The following is a 27,912-nucleotide window of genomic DNA, read 5'->3' on the forward strand; positions in this document are numbered from 1 at the left end:
TTAAAGATTTTTTGATTTATTTATTACCTGTGCACAACAGAGGTAACTACCAAAAAAAAAAAATCAAAAGATATACAGTATTTTTTACATGGTGTTTAAAAGCAATTCGAGTATCACATGACTGTGAAAAACTAATGTTGCCAATTGCAAATCAATACATGTTAAGATCTCAGTGGAACAAACCCAAAAGCCTTAGAAGCAGTTTGAGAGCACAGGGCAGTACTCCTTAGATTTGCACAATGATTGAAGTAATTTACAGTTAATCTTCAGGAATATTGAGACAATGTTACAATCCAAGTTTCTGTACAGTTAGATTTAAAGAGATAACCAGAACAGTACTTCTAGTATATTTTAAACGAACTCGCTTAAGCTTTTTTTGCTGAGATGGTTACCAAATAGGCTGAAAGATTCTACACCAAAAACATGTCTTGTGACTTTTTTTCTGGCTTTTTTGGTTACTTATAATTTCATTATATTGTAATGTGTAAATTCTAGAAATGAGCTGTTTCCATTATATATACTGTGTTTATACTTTATACAAATTAAAGCAAAAATGGTAGATTACTCAAGTGGTATAAATCTTACAGCATTTTGCTAGCAAAAAGTACATGCTGAAATCACAATAAGCAGTATTGGTACCCACAAATTATAGCTTTAATTTGTTTCCTTTTAAATTTGTATTCTACATAAATTACTACTGAAGGCTTATGTTTAAGTAGTAAATAAATTGGCCAGTTGCAGGTGAGACAAAACCTGTTCACCCAACTGCGAAAGCTGATATTGTTTCAAAAAATCACAAATAATGCAAAACGAAAGAAGTGTGATGCATGCAACAACTGAGGGAAAATTCATTGATCCCCATTATTTGAAGTAAACTACTGCACTCCACCTTAAAATGCATCAGACTGATTTTAGTTATAACGAGACAATCCCAAGAGTCAGAATGAAATAAAGCAAGTATTTTAAAGATTTAAGAGCTGTTATCAAAAATAAATTACATTTTTTCAAGTTAAAGAAACACTGCTATGAAGGCTGAGAGCCCAGGAGCCTTTCAATAGCTGCATTGATGTCTCCTCCTGTTGCTATTAGTGCTTGCAAGTTTGCTTCACGGTTCAAAAAGCCCATTGCACTCAGCTGCTCCAGTTGTTGCTGAAATCTAACTTCTGGATTTTGTAACTGCTAAGAACAAAATTTTAAGATATAAAACCATAATACGTATTTGGCAAAGTACATGATTTAAGCATAGTTGGTCATGCAATTTTCCCTGTCTTACTAAGATCAGCCTAAACCTTTTCACGTTCCTGAAACTAGAATATGACAAAAGTTCAATTCTCTATTGAATTATACTGTATTTGTGAGGAGTATCTACACTTACATTACATTCTTGACTACAGGAAAAGCTGCTTGTTTGATAAAAATGGAATACAATTAAATCTGGTAAATTTATATCCTAAGAATAATTTCTTAATATTAGCTACAGACACCAATTATATGCATATTATATACTGTGTAATATATATGCATATATGTAACTATATATATGTAGCTATATATACGTACTATATATAGATAATATACATACATATACACACATATACACAAGATATATATATAATTTTTTTTGTTTGTTTGTTTCTTTTTTAAACAGTTCAATAAAGCAATGTTGGACAGCAACATTTTAATGATAATGCTGCTGGCAATGGTGAATGCATTAGGCTTTCTTTGCTTGGTATAAAAATCAACTCTTTTAATGTTACAAGTATTTGTTGATTAAAGTTACCAGAATTCTAACTATTAGAAAGCTTCAGCATAAAGCAAACTGACAGCTTTTATAGACTGATCCTGTGCATATGTGGCAAAATTCTTCTAATTCAATTCAAAGGCATTTTTCAGTTAGAAAAATTATATGAAAATAACATGCTGGACTAATACCAAGACCATTTTTGTAATCAATGAGAATTTAGATATTAAACAAAACTTTTGCAACTACTGCTAATTGTATTTTTGTTCCAATTCAACAATTTCATCCATGAAGAAATTACTACCTGTAATGGCTCCAAACCAGTACAAAGTAAAGACACAACCTGACACTTAAGAAATTCACCTCACTGGCACCATCTCTGCCACCACCTGCTTCCCCTAAACACAACTACGCAGAATACTCCATCAGTAGCCTAGCACACGACAGCGTAACAAGATGCACTGCAGCCTGGACCTGCAGGATGTCCATGAAGCATACAACAAATTCAGGCCCCAAAAAAATGGACTGTGGCTATTCCAAAGCCTACGACAGACTTAGTCACAGCTGAAGAGTAACAACAACACAGACAAAAAGCACAGAGATGATTGTTTTCATCAAGCTTAAGCTCTTTCCTGAGCCCACCTTTCATTTGTTAATGAACCTCACCACCTCAATTTGCATCTTTCCAGGCATTACAAAAATTCAGGGCTATGAAGATGAGCATTAAAAAAATCTGTTCAGAGGACACTTTTACTTTTTTTAACATTTTTGAAAAACATTTTTTAAATGTTTTTCAACTATTTACTTGCACAGCTGCAACACCACTTTTAAGCCACTTCTGCTTTCTTTTGGCCATAATTATTCTGAGCTCTTCTTTCAATTCTCAGACTTCTTTTTGGTGGTTTAAAGTGAAAAATGCAATAATAATTAAAAAAAAAAAAAAGAAGAATATAGTGCTCTACATTACCTGAGCATTTGCACCAGCAAGTGCCTGCAACATCTGTTGAACAAACTGCTGGTGACTGGGTTCAGTAGATCCTGATGCTGGACTTGTATTTTCACTGGGAACAGAACTAGAAACAGTGGACCCTGTAGGAGTTCCTGTGCTTCCCAGTCCACCTAAACCAGGATTAAATCTGCACAAATGACAGAAAGAAATACCTCACTTGAATAATAAACACAAGCATAATTATAATGTCTCTTCTGATCCTAAACTTAATAACCAAGTAAAAATACTGCCAAATACAGAGTGGCTAACAATTTTAGTAGCATACTAAGACAAAGACCATAGCCATCACTGTTTAAAATGCACTACAGACAAAATCATGAAAAGATTCCAAGACAAGTTTAGTGAAACTAAAAAAAAGCAAAACGAAGTCTTTATATGTGATAATCTCTACATGTAAAAAGAAGGAACAATACAGTGCAAGAGAGGAGTTCTTGTCTAAACTTGTAAGACCAATTCTCACCCGGGTATAAGTCCTGGTGCTTCTGTTGCTAGTGTCTGCAAGCCCTGCTGAATCTGTAGCAAAGCCTGCATTGCTCTAGGGTTTGACATAGCTGATAATGTGTCAGGATTCTGCATCTAAGAAAAAGAGAGAAACTTGTAACTGAATCATATACAGATGTTCAATGTTATTTTTTGATCACAGATGTTTTATAGAATCTGATATTCTTTCCAAAGTTGCTTTTCAACTTGAAATTTGAATATTTACATGAAATCCTTCAGGTACATTATCATTTTTTTGGTAGAACTTCCACTGAAAGTCATCGATGAACTCTCTAGAGATGGACAAAGCCTTCCAAATGAGGAGTACACCAGGAAAAGTATTTTTCGTTACTTCTATCAGACTATCACCTTTCAAGCCCATAGGATTGTATTTGTCCATCATCATTCTAGGGTTAGTCCCCTGTTTCATACTACTGGTGAGCAACAACACCGAATACAATGAAACTCAGCAAAAAGATATCTAATAAAAAGATGTATTTCCGTTTCCTAGCTAAATTCAGACCACAGCAATAAGATCATGATAGCTTGTGCACGTGTTGATACTTTTAATGACCTTGCCGACTGTAGAAATATAAATACATACAGTACAAAATAAACCAGCAAGCAAATGCACAGCATTAAAGAGCCCTCACTCTACTATGACTTCAACTAAGAGGTGACTTTCACATCCACAGATGATATAAAATGCAATTCCTTTTGATTTCTGAAATGTCCAGAAACCAGCCTACTTTAGATAAAAATTTAAACCTGCGGATTTATGCTCACCTCTGCTTAGAGATGCCACCCATAATTAAAAGCTATTTGTTTCAGTCACAAGTGAGGCAGTCTTAGTACGAAGACTTAATTCAAACAGCAGACAGGCTGATTAATCTTAGCAGCCTTCACTTGGCAACTAGACCAAATTCCTTCTGCTGCAAAAACATTTTAGATTAACAAAGAACTGCACATATTACAGTCAAAATTCCTCTGGTCCAGGGCAGAATTGCAGTAAGTCTGTCTGGAATATGGGTGTGTAACAAGACTTAAACACAGTCATCTATTAACACTCTGCAATCCTCTCTTGGATTTTTATATTCGTGATAGCTAGAAGTCAGAGAATAACTAAGGATATAGCTGGCAAAGTCCACCCAAGTCTTTAAAAACATTCTGGGTCCCCCAAAGTAAGTTGCTGCAATCACTGTAAGAAAACAATCTATAAACTGTGAATTACTGTCCAATATTCAGAGTTGTTTATACAGAAAATGGTGTCCCAATGATTTTCAGAACACTTAGAGCAAAGGAACAGAAATTACAGAATCATAGAAATGATTCCTGCTGTGTCTTCGCTATCTAGCATTTATTTGTGGATTTCAAAATATAAACGTGGTATTAGCTTCTCACATACCTAGTCATCACAACGTAGTGACATCATGAAACATCACAACCATTCATGTAGTTAAAACAACTTAATTAGTTTCTTCTGAGCACTGAACTTGCTACTGTAATTCACGTGTGACTTAATTTGACTCATAACACTGCCTGCTTGCAGTAAGATCTTAGCAATATGCATTCATTTACTCTAATTCACAGGGGTAAACTAACATGGGACAAACGTATTGTCTAGAGAATATATTTAACAGTCTTTTAGCCAAATAAGAAAGGACGACAGCTTACTGAAAAACATCACCCACTGAGTTGTGACATTTATTATTAACTAGTATCTCATCTTACTTGCTGAAGGAAAGTAGGAAGCTGTTGTCTCATTTGTTCCTGAAGCTGAGGATTTCCAGCAAATAAAGGATTATTCAACATCATCTACGGGAAAAAATGTTTAACATTAAAGACCAAACAGTAGAAACCAGTGGGCTTCAAGACAATTACTTACCACATGTAAATCACAGAGAGGATGGTAATCATTTATGAAAATGACCTCACAGAAAAATCATCTGCTACTACTTTGACCAGAATTTGTTATAAACCAACATGAAAACTATGTAGGGATTTGTATTATTCTTTATTTAATCTTTTTAAGCAAAAATACTGCCAAATACATGGCAAGACAAGCTAACTTTTACCTCAAGACAATCCTTTCCTGCTCGTGTCCGCTACATACTTAAATGACACAGCTTCTCTGTAAACATCATCTGCACAAAGTCAGGCTTATTTTCCAAGCCAGTATTCCTTACGTAAAGTGATTTCTGTTCTGTAAGCTCAGCATTTGACTTCGAATATTATTGCTCAAAGTAAAATTTGAAAGCACTTCTGTACCATTCACAGAACAGCAGTATCTGTACTTCTATAGGAAGCAACAGTCACAGGTAAGAAAATAAAACCAGAATAACACCTAAAACCGGCATCGACACCTCCCCTTCAATTCTCTCAGCCTAGTGCTAGTATTTATTTGCTAGCAGATCTATCTCCTGTAACTCCCTTAATTTGTTTTATTTAACTGTCTCTTAAGCAAGGTCACAAGTTTAGGGCTGTACACAACATACACAAACTTACAAGTTACTTCAAAAGAATGCCTGGCAGATTTCTACTACAAATTCAAGAAACTCACTGCGACGAATTGTTAAAAGGTGACCAGGTAAAAATTTCATTGAGCTAGGCATTGACATACTTCAAGAACTGTGCCATTCACTGCAGACAGTTACTGAATCGTTTGGTTAATACATAACTATCACAGATTCAACTGGGAAAAAAAGAAAAAAAACTTAAATGCATGTGTTACTATCTAAGGTGCGTTTACCTGTACTGCAAGGTCAGGATTCTGGCTTAATGACTGCATCATGCTTCTCATATAGGGTGCAGACAACATGTTTTGCATCAGTTGTGGGTTTTCCGTTATCTGCTGTAATAAGCTCTGCATTCCTGGTGTGTTGAACATACCAGCTTAAAAAAAAACACAAGGACACTTTCGTAAGCACCATATCAAATGAATTAGACTAATTAAAACCAAGAATCAACCACTTGATTTCTACAAGTTTTAATCACTGAAACGTAACTGTGTGGTTTTGCTTACACAAATGCATCCTAGAAATACGTTAAGAAAAAGGCTGCATCCAACAAACAGTCCCACCAGGCATTTAAATTATTAACTGTTTTCCTGTTTGTCTCCAAACAAGAAAAATACTATCACTCATCTAAAGATTCCCCACCTTTGTTATTTTAAGGCAATACCCATGTATTATCACTCTTAGTTTACTTTTCATGTTTGTTTTTGTACAGAGGACTTTGACACTAGTCAAATGTTCTACTAAAACAAACAGTAATAAAAACTTTAAATCCAAATCTTTCTCATAAAAGCATCATTCCAGCAAATTCTGCAGTATTTGTAAATATATATAACTACAATAATAGACACACCTCCTAATCCAGGTCCCAAATTTGGTATGGTTGAGCTCTGTCCCGTACTGCCAGAGTTGCTATTTCCAACAGTACTACTGCCACCACTCTCACCGCTGTTGCTGGTATTTGTCGTGGAACTCTGAGAACTGGACTGAGGAGCCCAGGGATTTGGTAAAGGATCTCTATTTTCTGTACGAGATGGCTGACTGTCCCCTCCTGATGATGCATTGCTTACTAAAGAAGCAAATGGGTTACCTCCAAACTACAGAGGAAGGAAAAGCAAACATATCATCTACAAAAGCCAACTGTTTAAAGTCCACTATAAATGGCAGGTTACCTTTCCAAATTTAAAACATGAAGATACATGTTGATGGCTCTTGACTGGTTATACTCACCAACCTAAAGTAACTCATTGTAAGTACTCTTAAGACTCCAACATTAAGAAACGCGAGCATCTCAAAAAAAAAAAAAATCCCATTTCTTTCAGAAAGTAGTGTTTCTACTACACTAGTATTTTGATCACAGTAAGACCCCTCCTGTATAGCAGTTTCCAACTTCATCTTAGGTTCCAAGTCACTAAACAGGCCATTACAATTTTCCTAGACCTCATAATTTTACAAGTCAAAGAAGTAAAGCAATTTTGATTTTTGTAGTAACTTAACATAGAAATTCATTAACTTTAAAATAGCTTCTTGGACCCACAAAACTTTATCTGTATTTCTTCAGTTTCAGAAAGGCACAGAATTTGTGAACATCTTTCCTCTGAAGAGAGAAGATGCTACATAGTGAATTCAAGCTTATAGAAATGCTTTGCCAAGTACACACTTGAAAAGTTACATTGTTTATATTCTTTCATTTTGGAAAAATATTTTCCCTCAGAGGCATTTGTAATCTTTTCTCACCTGTTCCTGTGCTGCATTCAACATTGGCTCCTGAATATCTGTGTACATACGTCGCAAAGCATTGTATCCACCTGGTATACTTTCAAGGTTGCTCAAGGCTCGGTCTTGGTTTCGCATCATTTCCTGCATCATTGCAGGGTTTCTAGCAAGTTCTAGTGTCTAAGGAAGTGGAACGTTTAATCTGTATTAATAAGAAATCCATTCTAAAGTGAAAACGTCAGCATTTGGCAGTATCTCAGTTACTAATATCTATTCTTGCTATGTCATTCAGTTACACAATAATGAAACGTCATGAACTTACAGAGATCTTTCTACATACCTGTCGCATTATATCTGGATTATTCAGCATATGACTGATCTCCGGATTTCTCTGTATCAGTTGCTGCATTTGAGGGTTAGCCATAATTAACTGCCTCATCAAGTCAGGATTTGAAAGCATGCTCTGAACGAATGGGTTTTCCATTATCTGAACCATCATTTCTGGGTTGGACATAAGTTGCCGCTGCATCTGACTTTGCAACTCTGAAAAGTTTGATGTATTTAAACCCAGGGTACTCAGACCTGCCAAACCTCCAAGGCCACCTTTAGGGGAGGAAAAAATGTAACTGAGCTTTCAGTTTCTGGTATACTTTTATACACAACCATGTTCTTTCAAAATGCAAAATACTTGAACATATCCCACACTTCAAAATAAATGCAATAGTCCATCTTCATGAGCCTGATAAAGTCATCCACTTAATTTGCTTCTTTAAATAACAAGACACCTGAAAAAATGTTCAAATTGCATTGAAATATAACTTGTTAGAGGCCTTTGGAGTTTTCCCCTCTAACATGTTCCAGTGCATTTCTAATAATCATTTATCCATCTCCTCTTGTTTACAATATAACCAAGAGACCTCCTGTGATATATGTTCATCTGATTCGTGTCAGTATGGAACAGTGCTGGGGCCGCATGATATGATGAATATGACCTTCTGTCTTACATACCCTTGTATAAGCACAAGTCTAAGAAAAACAGAGTGGTTAATGCATATAGTTCTTGTACCTTGCAAAGGAATATTTTAACACGTGAAGTGTCAACAGAGAGCTATTTGTGTTTGTATGTTCTTTCTTTAAAGTCTCTGATGTCTGGGGGTTTCAGAACAACTGCTAACAACTAGTAACTGTTATGGCTTCTGGATGGGACACTATGCAAGCCCCTGATATCTGGCCAGGTGGCCAGGAGATTAAGGAGAAGAAAGAAAGAAGCTGAAGGAGGCTAGAAGACAAAACTTGCAGGGGACGCTGTGTAAGCTTTTGACATGCTGCCAAGGAGTACAAAGGGGAAGGACAAGAAAAACAACCTGAGAGGAAGACTACGAGCCTTCAGCATGAAAGACCCCCAGAGACCCCCAGGGGGACCACCGGGGACTGATGCGCATGCTCCAGTAGGAGGGTTTGAATCCCGGAAGCTAATTATAATAACCTGTTTTTTTTTTTTTTTTTTTTAGAAGTGGTAATGAATATGTATTAGCCTAGGAGCATAAAAATCAGCTGCTTGATGTAACTGGTGTGTGTCTAGGTGGAGCGGAGACTCCCAACGCACCCAGCGCTGTTTGCTTACCTCTTTTCTTTTAATAAATTGTGAACTTTGATTATAATCCTATTTTGGGACTGAGCGATTTATAACACTCCTAATATGACATGTATTCCCTATTCTAATTAAAAGTAGGGCACTTCTTTCTACTGCTGCACCAAGAACTAATAACACTTTCCATTTTCCTCCTTTGATGAGTCTGAACAGAAAATTCACTTTTTTTAAGATACTAGTCTAAAGAACTGTTTACACCTAAAAAGCAATTGGCCTAACAGCTTTCCCAATTCTGGTTTGTTTAAAAAGCATAAGATGTAAAAGCATGAAAAAAAATATTACAGAAATACACAGTATTTTTAATATCAGACTGCAGTCTTTTTTCTTGAAAGAGAAGATTGAAACTAACAACTGATTAATTATAAATTTATCAGGATTTTGCTGCTTCTGTTCCAGATCTTAGCTTCACGTAACAGATGCAACTTCACCACCCTCTTCATGCCAATAAAGGTATACTTTTAAGGGGCAGGATGCACTGGAAAAAGTTTCATTACCCATAATGCCAGCATACAACGTCAGTGGGACCTTACTACTGACAGTGAAACAACCCATGTCTACAACCCCATCTACAACACACACATCATAGATATTTGTTTTTTGCTTGCTTGTTTTTGTTTGTTTTTTTTTAAGTCCTGTTTACTGTAGAATAAAGTTTCAGTGACAATTATCTGAATCCAAGGGAAGATACCTACCATGATAGCTAACAAAACATTCTTACCTAAGCCAAAAGGGTTACTGTTTGTTGAAGCTGTTGTTGAGGTACTACTGCTTGATGTTGATGTGGTAGCAGTACTGCCAGCGGTATTTGTTTGTTGAGCTGTGTGGTCTTGTGATCTAAAAGAAATTTTAAAATAACAAGTTTAGCAAGGTTATTTAAATAAGGTCATTAAATACAGGAGTAGCATCATCATACTTTGAGAATCTTAAATTTCTCTCTGATAACTTCTCAGAAATCACAGACCTCTAGATGGCTTCCTATAACAAACCCTTCTCAGACATCAGCAACATCATCTGTTCTTCACAACAGTAGTTTCTAACATTATGAAAATGGATGGGCCTTTGCGCCTCTGAAGCCATTACCACCTTCTCATGCAATGCCTGGGACACCCAACAACATATTGCTTTCTCAGTCCTTACCTTGCTTTAGGAATCCTCGGCCTTATTCTGCAATAACACTAGCCCTCAGACAGTACCAATTACATGCCTGGGGCTTAAAGAAATAAAGACTAGCAAAATCTAATTTATTCCATGTCACATATTTAATAGGATGCCTTACAAAATGTGAAATTCAATTAGTGTTTTATTTCATTACAAGACAAATATCAGAACCTCAATAACGTTTCAGACTCAAAATAGGGTAAAAACAGCTGCCCAATTCATATATTCATCACACCTGTCTATAGCAGAGGCATATGTTTAGGTGCTGCCATGGGGTGAAAGAGATTATGGAACTGAGCTCATTTAAATCCAATTTGCCATCTACACAAAGAAATGAGGCTAGTTTCAAGCACAAATCAGTTCCCCTATCTGGTTCAAACAATTTGATAAATAACTGTACTTATTATTAAAAATCACAGTGTAAAATAACTCCAAGAAACTATTCACTCAAATCTCACACAAAGATATGAGGATTACATTATGTTAAATTTTACAGTTCAGCTCATCTCAGTGCCTTTCTGGTACAAAGAAATTCTATTATTGTTTCAATAAAGCAAAGACAGAACAAAATTCAAAAATAAAAAACATCCTTCTCCCCATGCCCCCAAGGCTGAGAGATGACTCAGGTCCAGAGGCCTCTCTAGAATGTTTACGAGCTCTGATTCCAGCTAAATGTCACATCTGAAAGAACCCAAGGGGAAAATGAAACATTTTGCAAGTCATCAACATTACAGTATAAATACCCCACCTGCTAGTATATCCTGCTGATTTTGACCAGGATTCTTGTAAATAGCAAATAAAACGTAGCATGCCAAGTCACGAATGTTCCAGGTGATATGGGACCTAATAACCTCATTCAAGTTCCTATTGATATTCCAATTAATTATGAAGGAAAATTAATCTGGGTCCACAAGATCTAACAGTTCATTAAGTCCATAATCACTCCTATGAACTCAGTTTTGCCTGCTTTAATTTGCACTCGAAAAATAGACTTTTAGGTCCATCAAAACACATACACAATCTGCTGAATGAAAACTCATTCTAGAGGGAACTTGCCAGATAACAAGCTAATGATCTGGGAAAAGGAATACATGAATACTTGGCTTTGACATAAGGTGGGTGAAATTCTGGGCTCCTGAGAAGAAAAAGCATTAACAGCAACCACCAACTTTTAACACAAGATTACTACCATCAGCCAAGCAGCTGTAACTTCAGTGATGAAGATCATAAACCGCAAAATTGGTAACAGTGAGTATGAACTTTCTAACGAAGCTATTTGGTTTCATTTGTTCAAGAAAACACACATCTTTTCTCCGTAAGCAAAAGGTAAAAAAAAAAAATAAACAAAATCTTCTTTGGTTCTTCAACTGAGGAGCTATTTGGAGAAATAAATGTACCTCTCCATGTAACTGTCAAGAGATCTCAAAGCAGGAGAGAAAATTGGACAAGACTGAAAACTTCATTTCAGCATGCTTCTGTTTTGAAATTGGGGGTATACACCCTCAAGATAGTGCTTTAGGTATCAAGTCTTTCAGCCTCAAGCCTTTGACTGAAAATCCTTGAAAGCACACATCTTTTAAATCTGCTTTACCATGATGTTTCCTCTCGTCAGCACCTAAAACCGTGTTTGCTTGTAACATTTGCATTCAGAACTTCAGTGCATCTTCACTACCCATTACTAATCACTGCTACTTTGAAGCTGTATTGGCTAAATTAGAAGACTATACTGGAAGCCTGTATTATTAAAAAAAAAGTTTAAATATTTTCTGTAAACACGAGCACTTTTTAATAAAATACCCATAACCAATCCTGGTTGAAAAATGTATGTTAGGATTCCTACTTGAAAGCTACACATGCAATGTTGTTTACAATAGAAAAGATGATCTTTTTGAGATCTAGTTTTGGAGGAGAACTTTTGTTTGTTCAGGTATATGGCATCAACGGTAGCAGTAACAGTTCAGAGAAAGGTATATGGCATGTGTAAAATGGTTTGAAGCGATTCAGTTCTGATACTCACGGCTGAAAATCAGCACTTGCCAGGCCACACTGGCAGGTATAAGGGTCTTGCTTTGGAGTAAAGCAAAATAACAAGTATTTCAGTAAGAAGAAGAATGAGAAGGTATAACATCATCCCTAACTACCTCAAAGAGGATTCCCACTGTGCTGGCAATTAAAGGAATCCTGGTTTCACTAACTATGGGCTCATGAAACCTCTCAAATTAGGCCTCTTATGAAACCACACTCAAGAGTTCAGTTAAAAAAAAAAAGTCACAACAACAGTAGAATGCTAGTTCAGGTACACGGAGCACAAAATTACAGTATTGGCTGATACTGTATACAATATTGAGATGGTCATGAGACCTTACTTTCAGCCATCGCTTTTGACAGGTGCCTGAATGTAATGAAAATGCCTGTGACCTGGTGAGGCCTACAAAGTGTAAGCATACTTCTTTTCTCTCCTTACTAGTCTCACGCTCCTTCCTCCAACATCTGATCTTTTCCCACAGATGATCCTCACTACAGACACGGGAGTCTTAAGTAGAACAGAAGCAAGAACACTTTCAGGCTAGCACAATGAGCGTGCTATTAACTCTGAGAGCTAGATTCAAATGCGGGATATATTACCCTACTTGCCAAAAGGATTTTCAGTCAATTCTTTTCCTTCAGGGCATTTCACAAGAAGTAATGTGCAGATGGCATAGCCAGCTCAACTTGATGCATCTTTCTCACTATCATTTAGAAGTAGTCTCACCAAAACAAAACATCCCAAGCGAAGTCTGTCTGCTCATCCAGATAAATTAGTTCCATTAAAGGTAGCTCGCTCTCAAGAATTTTATTTCCCTGTTTTACCAAAGCAGTAAGAATTAACCACATATTTTTTTTTTTAAAGTGTGAAAGGTGCACAACAGACACTTACAGTCAGTTAACATGATATCTAAGAGAACTACAGAGCAAAAACGCAGCCAACAGTTGGCAATAATACCAAAGTTAAAAAACTAAAGCAAAAGACTTGAATTTAGAAACAAGAATTCAATCAAAATACAACACAAGTCTGAGAAAGAACATTGTAACTTCACACTTATTTTGCGCCAACTGTGACAAAGAAGCTGACTCGAGTGGTTTAGTGAGATCTAGTTTTGCCACACAGAAAGCTGTCACATCAAGAATTAAGAATATTTTTACGTCCTAAAGGTAAATAGAAGACTGTTTATCAATAACCAGTTACCTGTTTTGTGTTTTGATAACCAGGTGAACGGTAAGTCCATCATGAATCCCATGCTGAGTCAAAGTATCTTGATCTTTTAAAATTTTTCCAGCGAATATCAATACAAGCTGATCGGTGTGGGACTTGAAACGCTTAGAGATTTCTTCCTTAAACTAAAAAAAAAAAAAAAAAAAAAGTACAGTTACATAACTGAATACCAAAGTGCTAAATTTCTTAGTAATTTAAAGGACAAGCTACTTTGTTCAAGTTTATTGTATTAATGCACTTGTTCTGCATGTTCTGATTCACACAATCAAGAAATACTTCCTTAAGTTCACTCAACCTTTTTGTCCAAAGATAGGCAACCAACTCATCTTTATTACATGGAGGAGGAATGAAAGTGTTTCACAGACTGCTAGTTATATAGCTGACAATAACAAAAAATCTGATTCCACTTAAAGTCACTCTGTTGTGCCTTCAAACAGGCACACATCCATGACGTACTACTGATACGTACCACACACATGCCTATAGGTAGTTTTATATAATCACATCTATAATTACATAGCAGCATACATAAACTAATATATACTTACACAATTTTCTTTAGATACACGTATTTGCTGACAGACTGAGGATACAAAGTCACAATAGAATGAATCTGTCTGCACTTTCACTGGAACTAACCCAAGAAGCACCCTCTCTCCTCAGACAGTTTTGATGCCTTCCACAAACCAAAACCAGCACACTTTCCACACAGGCAAAAAACTTCTCAGGCAACAATGCCTTCTCCTTGTTGAATGACGTAGCCACATGAATTAGAGTTCCAGCCCAGGCCATAGTGAATGACCATATACTTCAGCTGACCTGGAACCTTATCAACACCACTGAACATGGAAAGCCACTGTATGCCTCCCTGCCTTAACCAGTGATAACCATGGCATGCTTTGGCTGAGATCTGACTTTGATTTTACTTTTCTAGAGAAAAGCATTCTCACAGAAAGAAAAAGAAAAATCACAAAAGGTAAAGTCGAAAATACCCAGGAAAAAACATTAAGGAATGACTATTATAGCAAAGCCTCGCAAATTCTTAAACAACACTAGTCAGTAGGCTAATTATTATAAAGGTATCCTAGGCAGTTAGGAAGACCTCTACAAGGCCACCCTATTTAACATTTTAAATTTAAATTGACCACACTACTTGAAATGAAAGTTTCCAAGCATTCTAGGAATTCTCACTGCTACAGAAAATACAAATATTAATCTTGCAATAAGATATAAATTGCATTTTATAACTGGCATGACTGGAAAAAAAAAAATCCCAGAGCACTATACTTTGAAAGAGTCTCTAATTGAAAGGTTTTATTGGAAAGGAAGAGAAAAAACAGATGCAAAGAAAAAAAAAAAGGCTGAGACACAATAGAGATAAAAGGCCTCTGTATATGGATAGGAGGTACTCCTTGGTTATTTACATCTGCTCACACAGTTAGTTCTGGTTCTTATGAAAACAACCTTTAAGTCAGATTTCATGCTGGTAATATTTAGACTCGCAAGTACTCCAGAAAATTCCAGTCCATTTCTTCCCAACTGGGTCACTTACCTGAACCATTACTGACATGTTTATCTAGCCTGCTCTCAGAGGCCCCCAGCGACAGACTCTATCTTTCTTCCAAGAAACCTACTCCAGTGCTTCACTCTCCTGTTTCTTCATTGTCCTGCCCACCACAGACAATGCAAACAAACTGTTCTCCTAAGAACTTTTCCTTACGGGCAGTGTTTTCTAATCCAATAATTCTCACCACTCTGAATTTTCAAATCCAGTCATATTGTACAGGTAAGACTCGAAAGTGGTCACAATATTCCACGTGCATTCTTATCCACCCTTGCTAGGATAACAGGATGAACTCCACATCTTGCAAGCTGTATTTCCATTTGTAAGAAAAAGAAACCCATACGTAAAAATAGCAGTGCTGACTATTTAACAGGTATAAACTCTGGGCCCTTTTCTGCAGAGCAACGACGTAGGCAGTTGCTTCCTATTCTGCATTCTTTTGGTTAATTAGTCCTGAGAGCACACATTCCAGAGCAACATAAAAACTGCAGAAATACTTGCAGTTTGGTACAAAGATAATGCAGAAGAATAAAGATATTATGCCAGACCAAAGAGTAACGTCATTACCTAAACCCATTTACTATCATATGTTCACAAGATGCTGTAACAGGGAGACCCACAACTTAACCACCATCAGAAAGCTGATGCCGTAGTATAAATGGTATTTATATTACTTTATCTTAAACCATGCCCTGTTACCTGTTTCTAGAAGCAGCTATTTACCCACGAGGTCAAGGAAACAAGATGCCTTTTATAGACTAAAACCACAGAGTATCTAATATTACTGGTATATAGGCATCAAAGGCTATACACATCCTTATCCCTACTATCATGTGAAGCTGATTAGATGACCTGCAAAAACGTTACTGTAAGACATGAATGCAAAAGCCAGTGTACCAGGACAACAAAGGAACCTCTACAGCAATGTATGTGCATGATCAAAAAATCACAAGGGATCACTTTCCAGCCAGGATAACGCATCTATCATGAGTACTGAGCCAATTCCAGTTAACTGTGGCCTACTGACATTAACAGCCTAATAGCAGGGTGCGGGGATAGAAAAGATGAAGTCAAATCTTTGTTTTTTAATCAGTTTCACATGGATTCAGCACAATCTTAAGATTTCTGAAATGAATGAGAAGGTACTAAGAGGTTCCAAGCAGGACTGAGCTTTCTTTGACATCTCACTCACAAAAGAAAAACACTGAAAAAAAAAAAATAGGTTAACATGAAATTTATTTTGCAAATGAGTCTGCTGATTACTCTCAACAATCAAAGATACCATCAAGAGCAAAACAGGCCAGTGAACAGCACACTGTTTTTTCCTGAGGCAGAGGGAAGAGAACCATTTACATGTCTGTAAAAAGGAGGCTCACAGAACATTTTGAACACAAAAGTTTGGTTTTTTGTTTGTTTGTTTTTTAAATTGTCAGCATCTAACATGTTGCTTTGGGGTGGAGGAGAAGGTTTAATATAAGCCAGTCTTCAACAGCACCCGATCCCTGCCAGTACCATAAAATTATTAGATCTACATTTGAGTGTTCTTGTGAGACCCAACCTGGAACACTGCATTAGGCTCTGGGGTCCCCAGCACAAGGAGGACATGGACCTATTAGAGCAGATCCGGAGGAGGGCCATGAGGATACTTAAGAGGGTTGGAGCACCTCTCCTGTGAAGACAGGCTGAGGGAGTTGAGGTTGTTCAGCCTGGAGAAGAGAAGGCTCTGGGGAGACCTTATAGCAGCCTGCCAGTGCCTAAAGGGGGCCTACAGGAAAGCTGGGGAGGGACTCTTAGTCAGGGAGCAGAGTGATAAAAAAAAAAGGGAAAGATTTTAAATTAAAAGAAGGCAGATTCAGGTTAGAGATTAGGAGGAAATTCTTCACTCAGAGGGTGGTGAGGCCCTGGCACAGGTTGCCCAGAGAAGCTGTGGATGCCCCATCCCTGGGAGTGTTCAAGGCCAAGCTGGATGGGGCTTTGGGCAGCCTGGGCTGGTGGGAGGGGAGGTGTCCCTGCTCATGGCAGGGGTTTGGAATTGGGTGAGCTTTAACTTCCCTTCCAACCCAAAACACTCTGTGATGATGCACATAGCTACTGTTTGAACTGTGAAATAAAGTCAGGGAGGGTGGAACAGAGAACTTTCTCTCATCCGCTGTGCACAAGCAACTCTCACTGCTACTGGTAACTAAATCACAAGACCACTGCCCCACCATAAAGATGAAAACACAAAAGCTTCTTTCAATTCAGACAGCGTAAAGACAAGAAAAAGGACTGGCAATTACTTTACTCCCACAGATCCTGCCTGTGCAGTTTTGATAGGACTCCTCACCACATATGGCAGATATTTTGCTACAGCACTATGGTAGTGAAAAGACCATAGGTGTAAACTCTGGAAGCTCCTAGACGTGACTAGCAAAGGCAACTCTATCAATTTTATTTTCCCTGGGGTCAATCCAGTATGTATCAACTCAATATCTCACATTAAACATATGCAACCAACAGAAAAGGGAGTAAAGGAAATGAGATGATGACGAGACACTTAGGCAGATGTAAGAAAATAAACTTTGGGACTTATTTCACTTTATATTTGTACAACTGAACTAAGTAATACTGCCAGTAAGCTACAGTGAATGCTTTAAAATACTTCGTCGCCTGGGAAAAGCAAGAGTGGAGGAGTCCGAAGTCTCATCAGCTGTCGAGAAGCAGTGAGTGTTTGTGTGCAGTTCTACCACGCTGACTTCCTTTTCATCAGCATGCTGCACTGCAAACAATAGTTTTAGCCAACTCGATTTACTGTTCAAAAATTCAGTTCAAAACAAAGTTTTCCTTCACTGTAATATTAGGAATAAATAATGGCTTACCATACCTAACACCTAGCACGCTCACAGAAACTAGCTCATTGTGCTGCAAATACAATAGAAAGTAAAAATACAATAAAAATAAGGTTAAAAGTGACATCACCTTTAGACAACATTGTTAAAGAAACAGTATAAAGAAACACAGTGAACAGACTGAAACACAAGACTAACATCTAGACAGAGTGCCCTGGTTTCCCCAAGGAGGAAAAAAAAAAAAAAAAAGACAGCTTTCTTAACTAGAGTTGTGAGAAACTAAGTTGTGTTTTTGCAGTAAAGAACTTATTTTCTCTATTCCAAGGTAGTTGTGTAATCATAACAAGGAGAAATCCTAAGTAGGTAAGTGGGCAGTAGAAGGCCTCACTCTTTCAAAATAAGATAGAAGCTTGAGAAAAACAGGATGAGCAGTGAGGGGACAGTAAAATAAAGATCACAGATTCGAAAAGCATAAGAAAGGAGAAATTAAAGGGTTGAAAAAAAAGAAAAATTGTACACGTATGGTATAGAGGAGGGTCGAGTAGCTTGTGAACCTGTAGTACTCTGCCAATGAGGAAACAGGGGAGATGATCAGGCAAATTAGAGCTGATGTTAGTCATGTTGAAGCACCTGGTCTGTGTTATCCTTTTACCTTGTTTCTATTAATTTTTCTTTAAAGGATAAGAGCAGTATATTTTTATTTTTTTATTTTTTTACATTTAGAGGATTAACTTTTTTTTTTTTAATAAACAGCACTCCTTGTTTACAGCCTCAATTTGAACGATGCTATGTGCAGAAGTCACACTACTTTCAGTAAAATTCAGCCCAGTGCTCAGCTAACAAAACTCTGCTCTTTTGTTCCACGCTCTCACAGAAACAGGCTCCACAAGTCACGTTAGGCCTCCTGTTACACCTTTCAGCTTGACTACCCCTCAAGGTTTTTGCAACATTCAGGTGAACAACACTGTTGATGCCCAGCCCTGAACCAGCATGAAAATAATCCAACTTGCATAATTCCTACATGAGCTAGTTATAGTAAATATTTTGTCACTGAGCAAAGCCCATGTGTCTGAATACACAAGAACTACTACAACAGCTGACTAAAAGAGACTGTTCTGCAGTCACTTTGCAGAGCACATCCATACTTTACACCTTAACCTACTAACCTCCCATCATCTGACAAGTTTGTCTAGGAGGGTCCCTTAAAAAGCTATTCCAGGCAAAGTAAAAATCAAAAATGCAAACAGTACTTTGATGTCTTACTACATTAGGATTCAAAAGCTTTCTGCTGACTCATTCTCTGCCATCAAAATCAGCAACAATGGAGCTACCCACTCCCTCCAGAAAACGCTGTGTAAAAACTATAAAAGGAAGAAAACAAATCAATGGGAAAAAAAATTCATATCCTCTCAACCTTGACTTAATGCAACATACTGAAAAATTAAATTACAGTAACAGTCTGAAAGAGGCCTCAGGGAACTAACATCCAACTACTGCTGAAAACCCATGTATAGGAGGCTCCAGAAAACTGCAACTGCTTTGAAAATACTAAGCTACAACTTTATCCGGGTAACAATAAAAAAGCAAAGTTGCACTCTTCCCAAACCAAACTGTTTTGAGCTTGGTAATGGGTAACAAGGAAGCAAAGGTTTGCATCTAAATGGCAGAACTGCTATTTAGACTCCCAGCAGTCCCTCAAATAACAGCCCTGTTACATACAGATTGCCTTTTATACAACAGAATCAGTGGCTACACATACACCGAACCCAAGATGAGGAACCAGAAGAACCAAATAAATGCACGCACAGCAATGCAGCTGCTGATAGCCACAGTCTCCTGTCCTGATGAATCATATCTGGTGATCTTATGACTGTGAATGAAAGGGTATCGACAAAAAGGGAGTTTTCATTGCACAACTCTTGGACACTGTACCGGAAGGGGGACAAGTATTCGTGGCTACAGACAGCAAAGCACGTTTGGCAGAGCCCGCTATTTGCAGCAGACAAAGCAGAGCTGGAAAGTGCACCCAGAATCAGGCTTCCACACAACCCTTTTCTGTCTGTCCTGACTTGATGGAAAGTTACTATTTGCCCATGCCCTCATCAATTACACGTGCTAATTTCACAATCAAATTATTGCCTCAAATTCTTACACCAAATCAAACTGACAAAAAAGTAGTTTTGAGAAACAAATTCAGATTCTTGATGAGTTTACAAGCCAAACAAGTCCAGAAAGGAAAACCAGGGCAGTGCAATCTAGTGGAAATACCCAGGACTCATGTTAGAGCCAGTTCTCTCGCTTCCAGGCAACCCTCAGCAAGCCACTCCGTTTCTTTGTGCAATGACTTCGGAGAAATGATCAGCGGCACCTCCCTCCTCTGAGGGAAAAGAGCTCTGCAACCTACTGATGGAAGCCATGGTGCTTTCAGCAGAACAAGACTGTTCTCTAGCAAGTCAGTGAGACTGGAAAAGGGCATAAAAGGACTAGATGTAAACTGTGATTCGTGCAGTAGAGCTGCTTTTTGAGAGCTTACCCTGTAGTTGCTTTTTCACAAGGGACAGCTTAAAATGTCATATTTTTCAACTTCACTGCAAAGAGCTCAGGCAACATTTATTTTTCCTGAGGAAAAACCGCCGTGTGAGTTACTGCCAGTAGAATTATTACTCACTCTACCACACAGGTAAATATCTCTAAATTATTTGACTTGAGCAAGCCTTAAATTTAATAAGATACAGAACATAAAACATGAGTGAATGACAGACATGATGGCTAGGTCTGTCATGCATAAGGAGCTATTAACCCCATCAGCATCAAGAAGTCTAAAACCAGATTTTTTCTCCATGTAACCACGTAATCCCCAATTCTCAAAATTTTGACCAAACCTTACTCCCACTGTTAGTAACCTCACTACATCGCCAAGGTTTGTAGTCACTAGATTCAGATGCTGACTGGCTCTGAAATATATAGAACATCTTACCATGTTACCTCTACAACAGGTATTAATTAATCCATTAGGATTTTCTCAGGCTTTCACAATTTCAGACAGTACACAGGAGAATCTTTTACAACACCATGCTCCCTACTCCAAAGCAAAGGATGACCGATGACTGCAGAACAAACCCAGAGAAATCCACAGGAGGAAGACAGCACTATTTTGGGCACTATTTGACATGGACAGCTCAAAAAACAAAAGCATTAAAATGAAATGTATTCTACATAAAAGTATCTGCACACAAAATACTTCATAGTATTCTGCCAATCATTTATCAGAAAACACTTGATAAGTATCATAAATGAAAGTCAGAAACACCGGTTAACTAAGTCAACTGTCAGGAAAGACAACATACCTTCTTCTTAAGGTTTTTGTTCTGCCAATAGCAGCTGTATCAGATTTACATGGCAAGGTTGAGTTCGGTGGGAGGGCTGCAGGGGTGGCCTCTGTAAGCAGAGCCCAGCAGCTAAAACATGCCAGGTCAGAGCCAGTTCCAAAAGGGACCTGCTGCTGGCCAGAGCTGAGCCAGGGAGCAATGCTAGTTGGGTGAGCAGATTGAAGACAGGGGGAAAAAAAAAATCTGCCATGCAACAGCAGCTGGGACAGAGGACTGAAAAAATGAGAAAACGTGTAAGGAAGAGCCCTGCAACCCCCAAGGTGAGTGCAGCATGAGGGCAGGAGGTGCTGCAGGCAGGCAGCAGCAGGGAGAGTCCCCTGGTGGAGCAGGCTGTCCCCCTGCAGCCCATGGGTCCCACATGGAGCAGATCTCCACGCTGCAGCCCCCCCATGGGTGGAGGAGCCCACAGTGGAGCAGGTGGATGTGGCCTGGAGGAGGCTACGGCCCATGGAGAGCCCCCACAGGAGCAGGCCCCGGGCTGGAGCTGCAGCCCGTGGAGAGGAGCCCACGCAGGAGCAGGGAGTCTGGGGGGAGCTGCCGCCCACCCGTGGGGGACCCGTGCTGGAGCAGTTTGCTCCTGGGGGATGGATGGACCCCGTGTGACGGAGCCATGTGGGAGCAGTGCTTGAAGAGCTGCTGCCTGTGGGCAGCCCCAGCAGGCTCAGTTCGGGAAGGACGGCATCCATGGGAGGGACCCCACGGGGAGCAGGGGCAAAGAGTGACCATGAAGGAGTGGCAGAGATGAAGCATCAGGGACTAACTGCAGCCCCCATTCCCTGCTCCCCTGCACTGCTCAGGGAGAGGAGGCAGAAGCAGGGAGTGGGGAAAAAGGTGCTTTTAGTTTGCTCTTATGTCTCATTGCTCTGTGCAACTAGCAACACATTAATCTTCCCCAAGCCACATCTGCTTTCACCACAACAGTAATTGGTCAGCGATGTCTCTGTGCTTACTTCAACCCACAACCTGTGGGTTTTTCTTCATTTTGATTTCTTTACCTGTTCTGCTGAGATGGGAGAGTGAGAGCACATGTGGTGGGACGTGGCAGCCCACCACAGCAGCCTGACATTGTTCTAATCATATTTCCCAACTCTGAGCAGTAGAAAAAAAAAAAAAAGTCAGAAACATAGTCAGAGAATGATTTGGATTGGAAGGGACCTTAAAGACTGTGAATAATCAGAGTATATGGAAAAGTCCATGAAGAGTCATACAGACACATCGATAACATGTCTAAATGCAGCAAGACACAAAACCATGGAAAGGAAAATGCTTTGAAGCTGAACAATTTATATACTTAAGAGTCTTGAATGACAACAGGAATCTTGATCACTATACTGAGAAAGAACAGCATATAACGTATGTGGTCTCATCTTATTCTGGTTGTACCATTCAGTAACTCTTGACTACAAAGACAGAACTGGATTAGGTTGAAGAACAGAAATTAACCTGCGCTTATGAAAGAAAACATCATATCAAGTGTTAAAAGCTTATGTAAGTTGGGAAAGATGTTCCACTACCCAATTACACAATGCTCCCCTTAACACCTTTATACCTGTGTGATCTTTGTAAGTAGAATATAGCCTCTTCAAGACTACGAGTAGCAGCAGGCACAAATCTGAAATACAGGATTTATGTATCTAATGTTTCGACCATAAATTTCACTCAAGTTTGGATCACAGAATAGAACTTTGTGAGATCTCCACTTGTCAAGAAGCAGAGTCCCAACAGGATGTATACATTAGCACACATAATTCAACTAGTTTAAAAAACACAAGCTGACAAACATGCTACTACTGCAGACTGCACTCTGCCCATCTTCCCATCTTGCAGTCTGCATACACATCACTGGATAGCAACTCTGAACCAATTGTAATAATAAAACTTCGAACAAGGTTGGACGCACGTTTTAACACTTAGCATTCCAAGCAGCACAACGTAAATCTCAGCAAGCTTTTGCTCTTCCAATATTGCCCTGTGGTGAAGAGAGAGTAAAGGATGAAGTCAAATTGTTTTTCATATAACCAGTTCGAACACCACATTACTTAAACCACCGAAGTCATTCGCATTAGGATGTGAGCATTCATTAATGTGACTACGCCTTCTCTTCATGTATGTGCTTTAACAAAACACACTGCTAAATCAGCTCTGCTAAGCAAAGAACTGTAAACGTTTTATTGCCATGAACTCACAATATAAAGCAAAGGAGAAAAAAAAAAGAGGATAGTTTTACTGAGCTCAAGTGAATGGGAACTTGTAGTCATAAGGCTCACAAGTATTCGTTTTCACCTACATAATAGAAATCTTGGCGCAAAGCACTCTACAGGCCTGCAAATTCATTATCATACACAGTCAAGAAGGGAAATATTCGTTCCTTGTCTACACTGAGCAAACATGCTCAGCACAAACAGTTACAGAAGGGGAAAAAAAAAAGAGATGTGTGGCACTTGCAATTAACTAACCTCCTATAGCAGCTTTGCACTTGGAAGCTATTTTGCGTTCTAACCTGCTTACTGCCTGTTCTGGATGCACAACACAGGAGCAGCAACAGCAATTCCTGTGTTCCTGAGGTCTTCCAACATCGGAAGAATCCTCCCTGACTTAGAACAGTTGCAAATCTGGTTTATGTTGAGTTGAGCACACATTATTCAAGTTCGTGGACAATACTAAATTAGGAGGAGCTGTTCATAGAATCATAGAATATCCTGAGTTGGAAGGGACCCTTAAGGATCATCAAGTCCACTCTTGACACCGCACAGGTCTACCCAAAAGTTCAGACCATGTGACTAAGTGCACAGTCCAATCTCTTCTTAAATTCAGACAGGCTCGGTGCAGTGACCACTTCCCTGGGGAGCCTGTTCCAGTGTGCAACCACTCTCTCTGTGAAGAACCCCCTCCTGATGTCAAGAAGTCCTGTTGATTCCCTTGAGGGTAAAGAGGCCATAAAGAGAGACCCTGAGAAATCAGAGCACTAAGCATCACAAACCACATGAAATTTAAAAGATTAAATTCCAGATCCTGCACCTGAGATGGTACTATCCTAGATGTACATGCAGGACTGGAGACAAACACCTGGAGCACGGCCCTGCAGAGAGGGACGTAGGCTTCTGACTCACGGTTTAGCTCAATATGAGTCAACAATGTGTGCTGGCTGCCCAGAGGGCCAACCACATCTTGGGGCACAGTAAGCACAGTATGGCTGCTCCATGAAAACAAGCAATTGTTCCACTGTACTCAGCACTGGTGCCACCTCACCTCAAGTAGTGTGTGCAGTCTGGGGCTCCATGACATAAAACGGATACTAAACTATTAGAGGCGTCCAAAGGAAAGCAACAAAGATGGTAAAGGGTTGAGAGGTCGTGACTTCAGGGGAGCAGTTGAGAGTTCTTGATGTGTTCAGCTTGGAGAAGGCAGAGAGGTGATCCCCCTATTGCTGCCTACAGCTTCACGAGGCGTAGCAGAGATGGAAACACTGGCCTCTTCTCTCTGATAGGATACAAGGGAACGGCTTAAAGTTGCTCCAGGATGGGTGTTAGGAAAAGGTTCTTCACTGAGAGGGTGCTTGGGTGCTGGAACAGGCTCCTCAGGGCAGTGGTCACAACATTGAGCCTGCTGGAGTTGAAGAAGCCTTTGGACAATGCTCTTAGATACATTGTTTAACTCTTAGGCTGCCCTGTGTGGAGCCAGGAGTAGGACCTGGTGATTCTCAGAGGCCCCTCCCTTCCAAACGAGGATGTTCTATGATTCTAGATTAACAGAGCAACGTCAGATACATATTGCGTAGCCCCATGTTTGGCCCCAATAGCTCTAAGTATTTATCTTAAAAAAAATAAAAATAAAAAAAAAAGGAGTTTCATTCTGGCAGCAGACTGAAAGCGGCCAACAAATAAGCGACTCACAAAACAATAATGTCAGCTATTGAAATATGCCACTGAATAGCTTTTATTTTGCTTTATGCATTTAGCACTTTTTTTTTCCCCCTGCAAATATGGTAGACCTGGATGGCCCATCCGTAACAACAAACACACACTTACTGATCCCAGGCACATCTGAACAGATGTTCAACTTGTTCTGTATCTGAGACTGACCTGTTTTCAGGGCTGACTCTAGAAACATCGCACTTACTGCTGACGCTTATTATTAACAACAGTCTATGATTACAGGTTAAGACAAACAGCACGATACTACTCACTAGTGGACAGTGCACTTTTTAGTGCTGGTTAGGGCACCGTCTAGGACTCACAGCAACAGTGGACCCCCACGGACAATCCTATTTCATGGGAACAAAGACATAACTGTGAATCTGATCTGTGTACATGTATCCAACAGAGTTGCCGTACAATGTTTAGTTTAAGACATACTGACAACAAAGATGTTTCAAGCAGCATGTTCTGTCAATCACCTAAAAATGTATGTCTGTTTTATGTTCTTTCTTGCTCATCTATTTCAGTTTTTGAGACAATTGCCCACTACAGAAACCTCAACTGGCATCCACATCTGAAACAACCTTGTTAAAGATACCCTACAAAATTCACACCTTAAGTAAGTGTGTTTATACTTCCTGAAATACCCAAATACCCACAATCAGACTGTTTTTCAGGACAAACACGATCCTTTAGTTGGATCCAGCATATGAATCTTTTTATAAAAAAAAAAATAAAATGCAAAGAACTTTACAGCAACTGCATTAATGCTGTTCACACATGCAGGGAGAAGAGAGAAACAAAGTACCTTTTCCAGGCTGAGATTTCTGGGAAAGCTGTGGACAACATCAAAAGCAAACACAGCCATTTTACCTTTGGGAGAAACGCCTAGATTAAGCTTGCGGACAGAGTGGCAGATAGCATGCAGCGCTGCGGCTGCCAGAAGACCAGTGGAGATAAGAGAGAAACACCTCTGGCAGCGGGAGTGAAGGCCTCGATAAAACTTACGTCTGGGATTCTTACAAGCCAAATGCTGACAGGGAGAAAAAAAAAAAAAAAAAAAAAAAAAACACCTACAACAGACTCAAGGAGAAAAACTTGAAAGAAAAAAAAAAACAAAAAAAAACATCACTTTGTTTCTTTACAGCGACTAGGTGGAGCAGAAGTCTGATTTTCAGCCAAGGCGCTGGCACCACACGTTATGCTCGGGAGCGTTTAGTTTGTCTTTTGTGCTGCCCCGATAGCCACAGCTGTGTCTTTTGTCTCGTCCCTAAGGCACGATATCAGGCACTGCATCCAGACATCGGTGCACGTTAACAATTTTTGGATTGCTGTTACCGACCACACACAAGAGAAACAACGTGAAGTCAAAAGGTTGCCTCGTTCAAAGGAAACTCAGGGTGAGTTTTAAGCAAACCCTCCTAAAAACGAAAGCAGCTCCGGATCGCCTTGAGGGACCTTCACCTTTGGGAAGCATTTTGTGGTGGCGACGCCTTCCCCCCCCCCCCACCAGCAGGACCCCCCCAGCTTCACACCCCCCCTGCTCCCCTTCCAACCCGTGCAGACCAGGCGGGCGGGCGGGCAGGAGCCTCGTGGCCAGCCTCCAAGCAGGCAGCAGCCCGGCAGGCAGCAGCGCCGATGATTCAGCAGGTGCCCCCTCCCGCTGCGTGCGCCACAGGCCCCCAGGGCGCCCGGGGCCTTTCGCAACGCGCCCGGGGAGGCCCCGGCGCTGAGGGGATGAGGGGAGGGGGGCGCAGCCCTCACCCCCGGCCCACCCCCAGCCCCCAGCCCCCAGCCCCCAGCCCCTGACCTGCCCCACGCTGCTGGTCTCGGCCACGGCGAACTCCTCCTTCTCCTTGGGGGTCTTCACCGTCACCTTGATGATCCGCGGCTCGCCGGGGCCCTGCCCGGGGCCCTGCCCCTGCCCCGGGGAGCCCGAGGGGCTGCGGCGCCCCGAGGGGCTCTCGGCGCTCTCCGACATGGCGGCCGCGCCCGGGCCGGCTCCCCGCGCGCTGCTGCTGCTGACGGAACCTCCCGAACCCCGCCGGAACCTCCCGAACCCCGCCGGAACCACCCGAGCCCGGCCGAAGCCTCCGCCCCGCTCGGCTCCGCTCCGGCTCCCTCAGCGGCGGGCGGAAACACCCGGCTCGGCCGCCCGCGCGCGCTGATGACGTCGCGCACCGGGGAAGTTACTAGAAAGGGGAGACGGCTGCCCGGGGAGGGGCGGGGCCTCTGTCAGCGCGCATGCGCAGAGGGGGAGGGGTGGGGGCGGGGTGAGGGGGCCGCGCCCGTTGCCCGCCGTGAGGGGAGGGGAAGGGGCGGGCTGTGGTAGCGGGGTGTGTCACATCATCCTCAGTACATACATACATAAATAAGTCATAAATAAATAGATGTGTCATAAATAAATATATATGCCAAGGCAGCGGCGAGGTTTAGCTATCGGCACCGGCTGAGGGTGCCTCCAACCTTCAACTTTGCTTGTTTGTTGTACCAAAGCGGCGTAAAACTCTGACAAAAGGGTCTAGAACAGCTGACAGCAGCAGGCCAGCACAAGCTCGGCTGGTCCAAGAGCTTCAGCTATTAAAAAAAAGAGAAAAGAAAGAGAAGAGAAAGGAAAAAAAGAAAAGGGAAAAAAACAAAAAAAAAAAAAAGGAAAAAAAAAAGAAAAAAAAAAGACAAAAATAAAAAGGAAA

The 27,912-nt window shown here is 40.2% G+C and overlaps 1 protein-coding gene across 3 annotated transcripts; it reads right to left on the minus strand.

Annotated features, from left to right (window-relative positions):
* On the minus strand, positions 1-27,393 carry UBQLN1 (ubiquilin 1). Of its 3 annotated transcripts, none has more exons than XM_038170473.2 (11): positions 27,030-27,391; positions 13,495-13,646; positions 9,829-9,944; positions 7,800-8,062; positions 7,481-7,639; positions 6,597-6,840; positions 5,980-6,122; positions 4,962-5,045; positions 3,211-3,326; positions 2,709-2,877; positions 1-1,176 (listed from the first exon to the last, which is right to left on the minus strand). In XM_038170473.2, the coding sequence occupies exons 1-11, from the start codon at positions 27,198-27,200 to the stop codon at positions 1,024-1,026; spliced, it is 1,770 nt and encodes a 589-aa protein (XP_038026401.1). In that variant the 5' UTR covers positions 27,201-27,391; the 3' UTR covers positions 1-1,023. The 3 variants fall into 3 exon arrangements, with proteins under 3 accessions (XP_038026401.1, XP_027302117.1, XP_038026402.1); XM_027446316.3 differs by having other exon boundaries at positions 1-1,179; XM_038170474.2 differs by lacking the exon at positions 7,481-7,639 and having other exon boundaries at positions 1-1,179; positions 27,030-27,393.
* Positions 27,394-27,912: the final 519 nt, after the last annotated feature.

This window comes from Anas platyrhynchos, chromosome Z (genome assembly GCF_047663525.1).
Source record: "Anas platyrhynchos isolate ZD024472 breed Pekin duck chromosome Z, IASCAAS_PekinDuck_T2T, whole genome shotgun sequence".
NCBI lineage: Eukaryota > Metazoa > Chordata > Aves > Anseriformes > Anatidae > Anas > Anas platyrhynchos.

What these genes read in the sequence shown, in the direction of transcription:
- UBQLN1 (XM_027446316.3), bottom strand. Translation starts at nt 27,200, where the DNA reads ATGTCGGAGAGCGCCGAGAGCCCCTCGGGGCGCCGCAGCCCCTCGGGC. An exon ending in CAGTAACCCTTTTGGCTTAG is followed by an intron (nt 8,063 to 9,828) that starts GTAAGAATGTTT and finishes CCTCCCCTAAAG; the next exon opens with GTGGCCTTGGAGGTTTGGCA. An exon ending in TTTGGGACCTGGATTAGGAG is followed by an intron (nt 6,123 to 6,596) that starts GTGTGTCTATTA and finishes TTTTTTTTTAAG; the next exon opens with CTGGTATGTTCAACACACCA.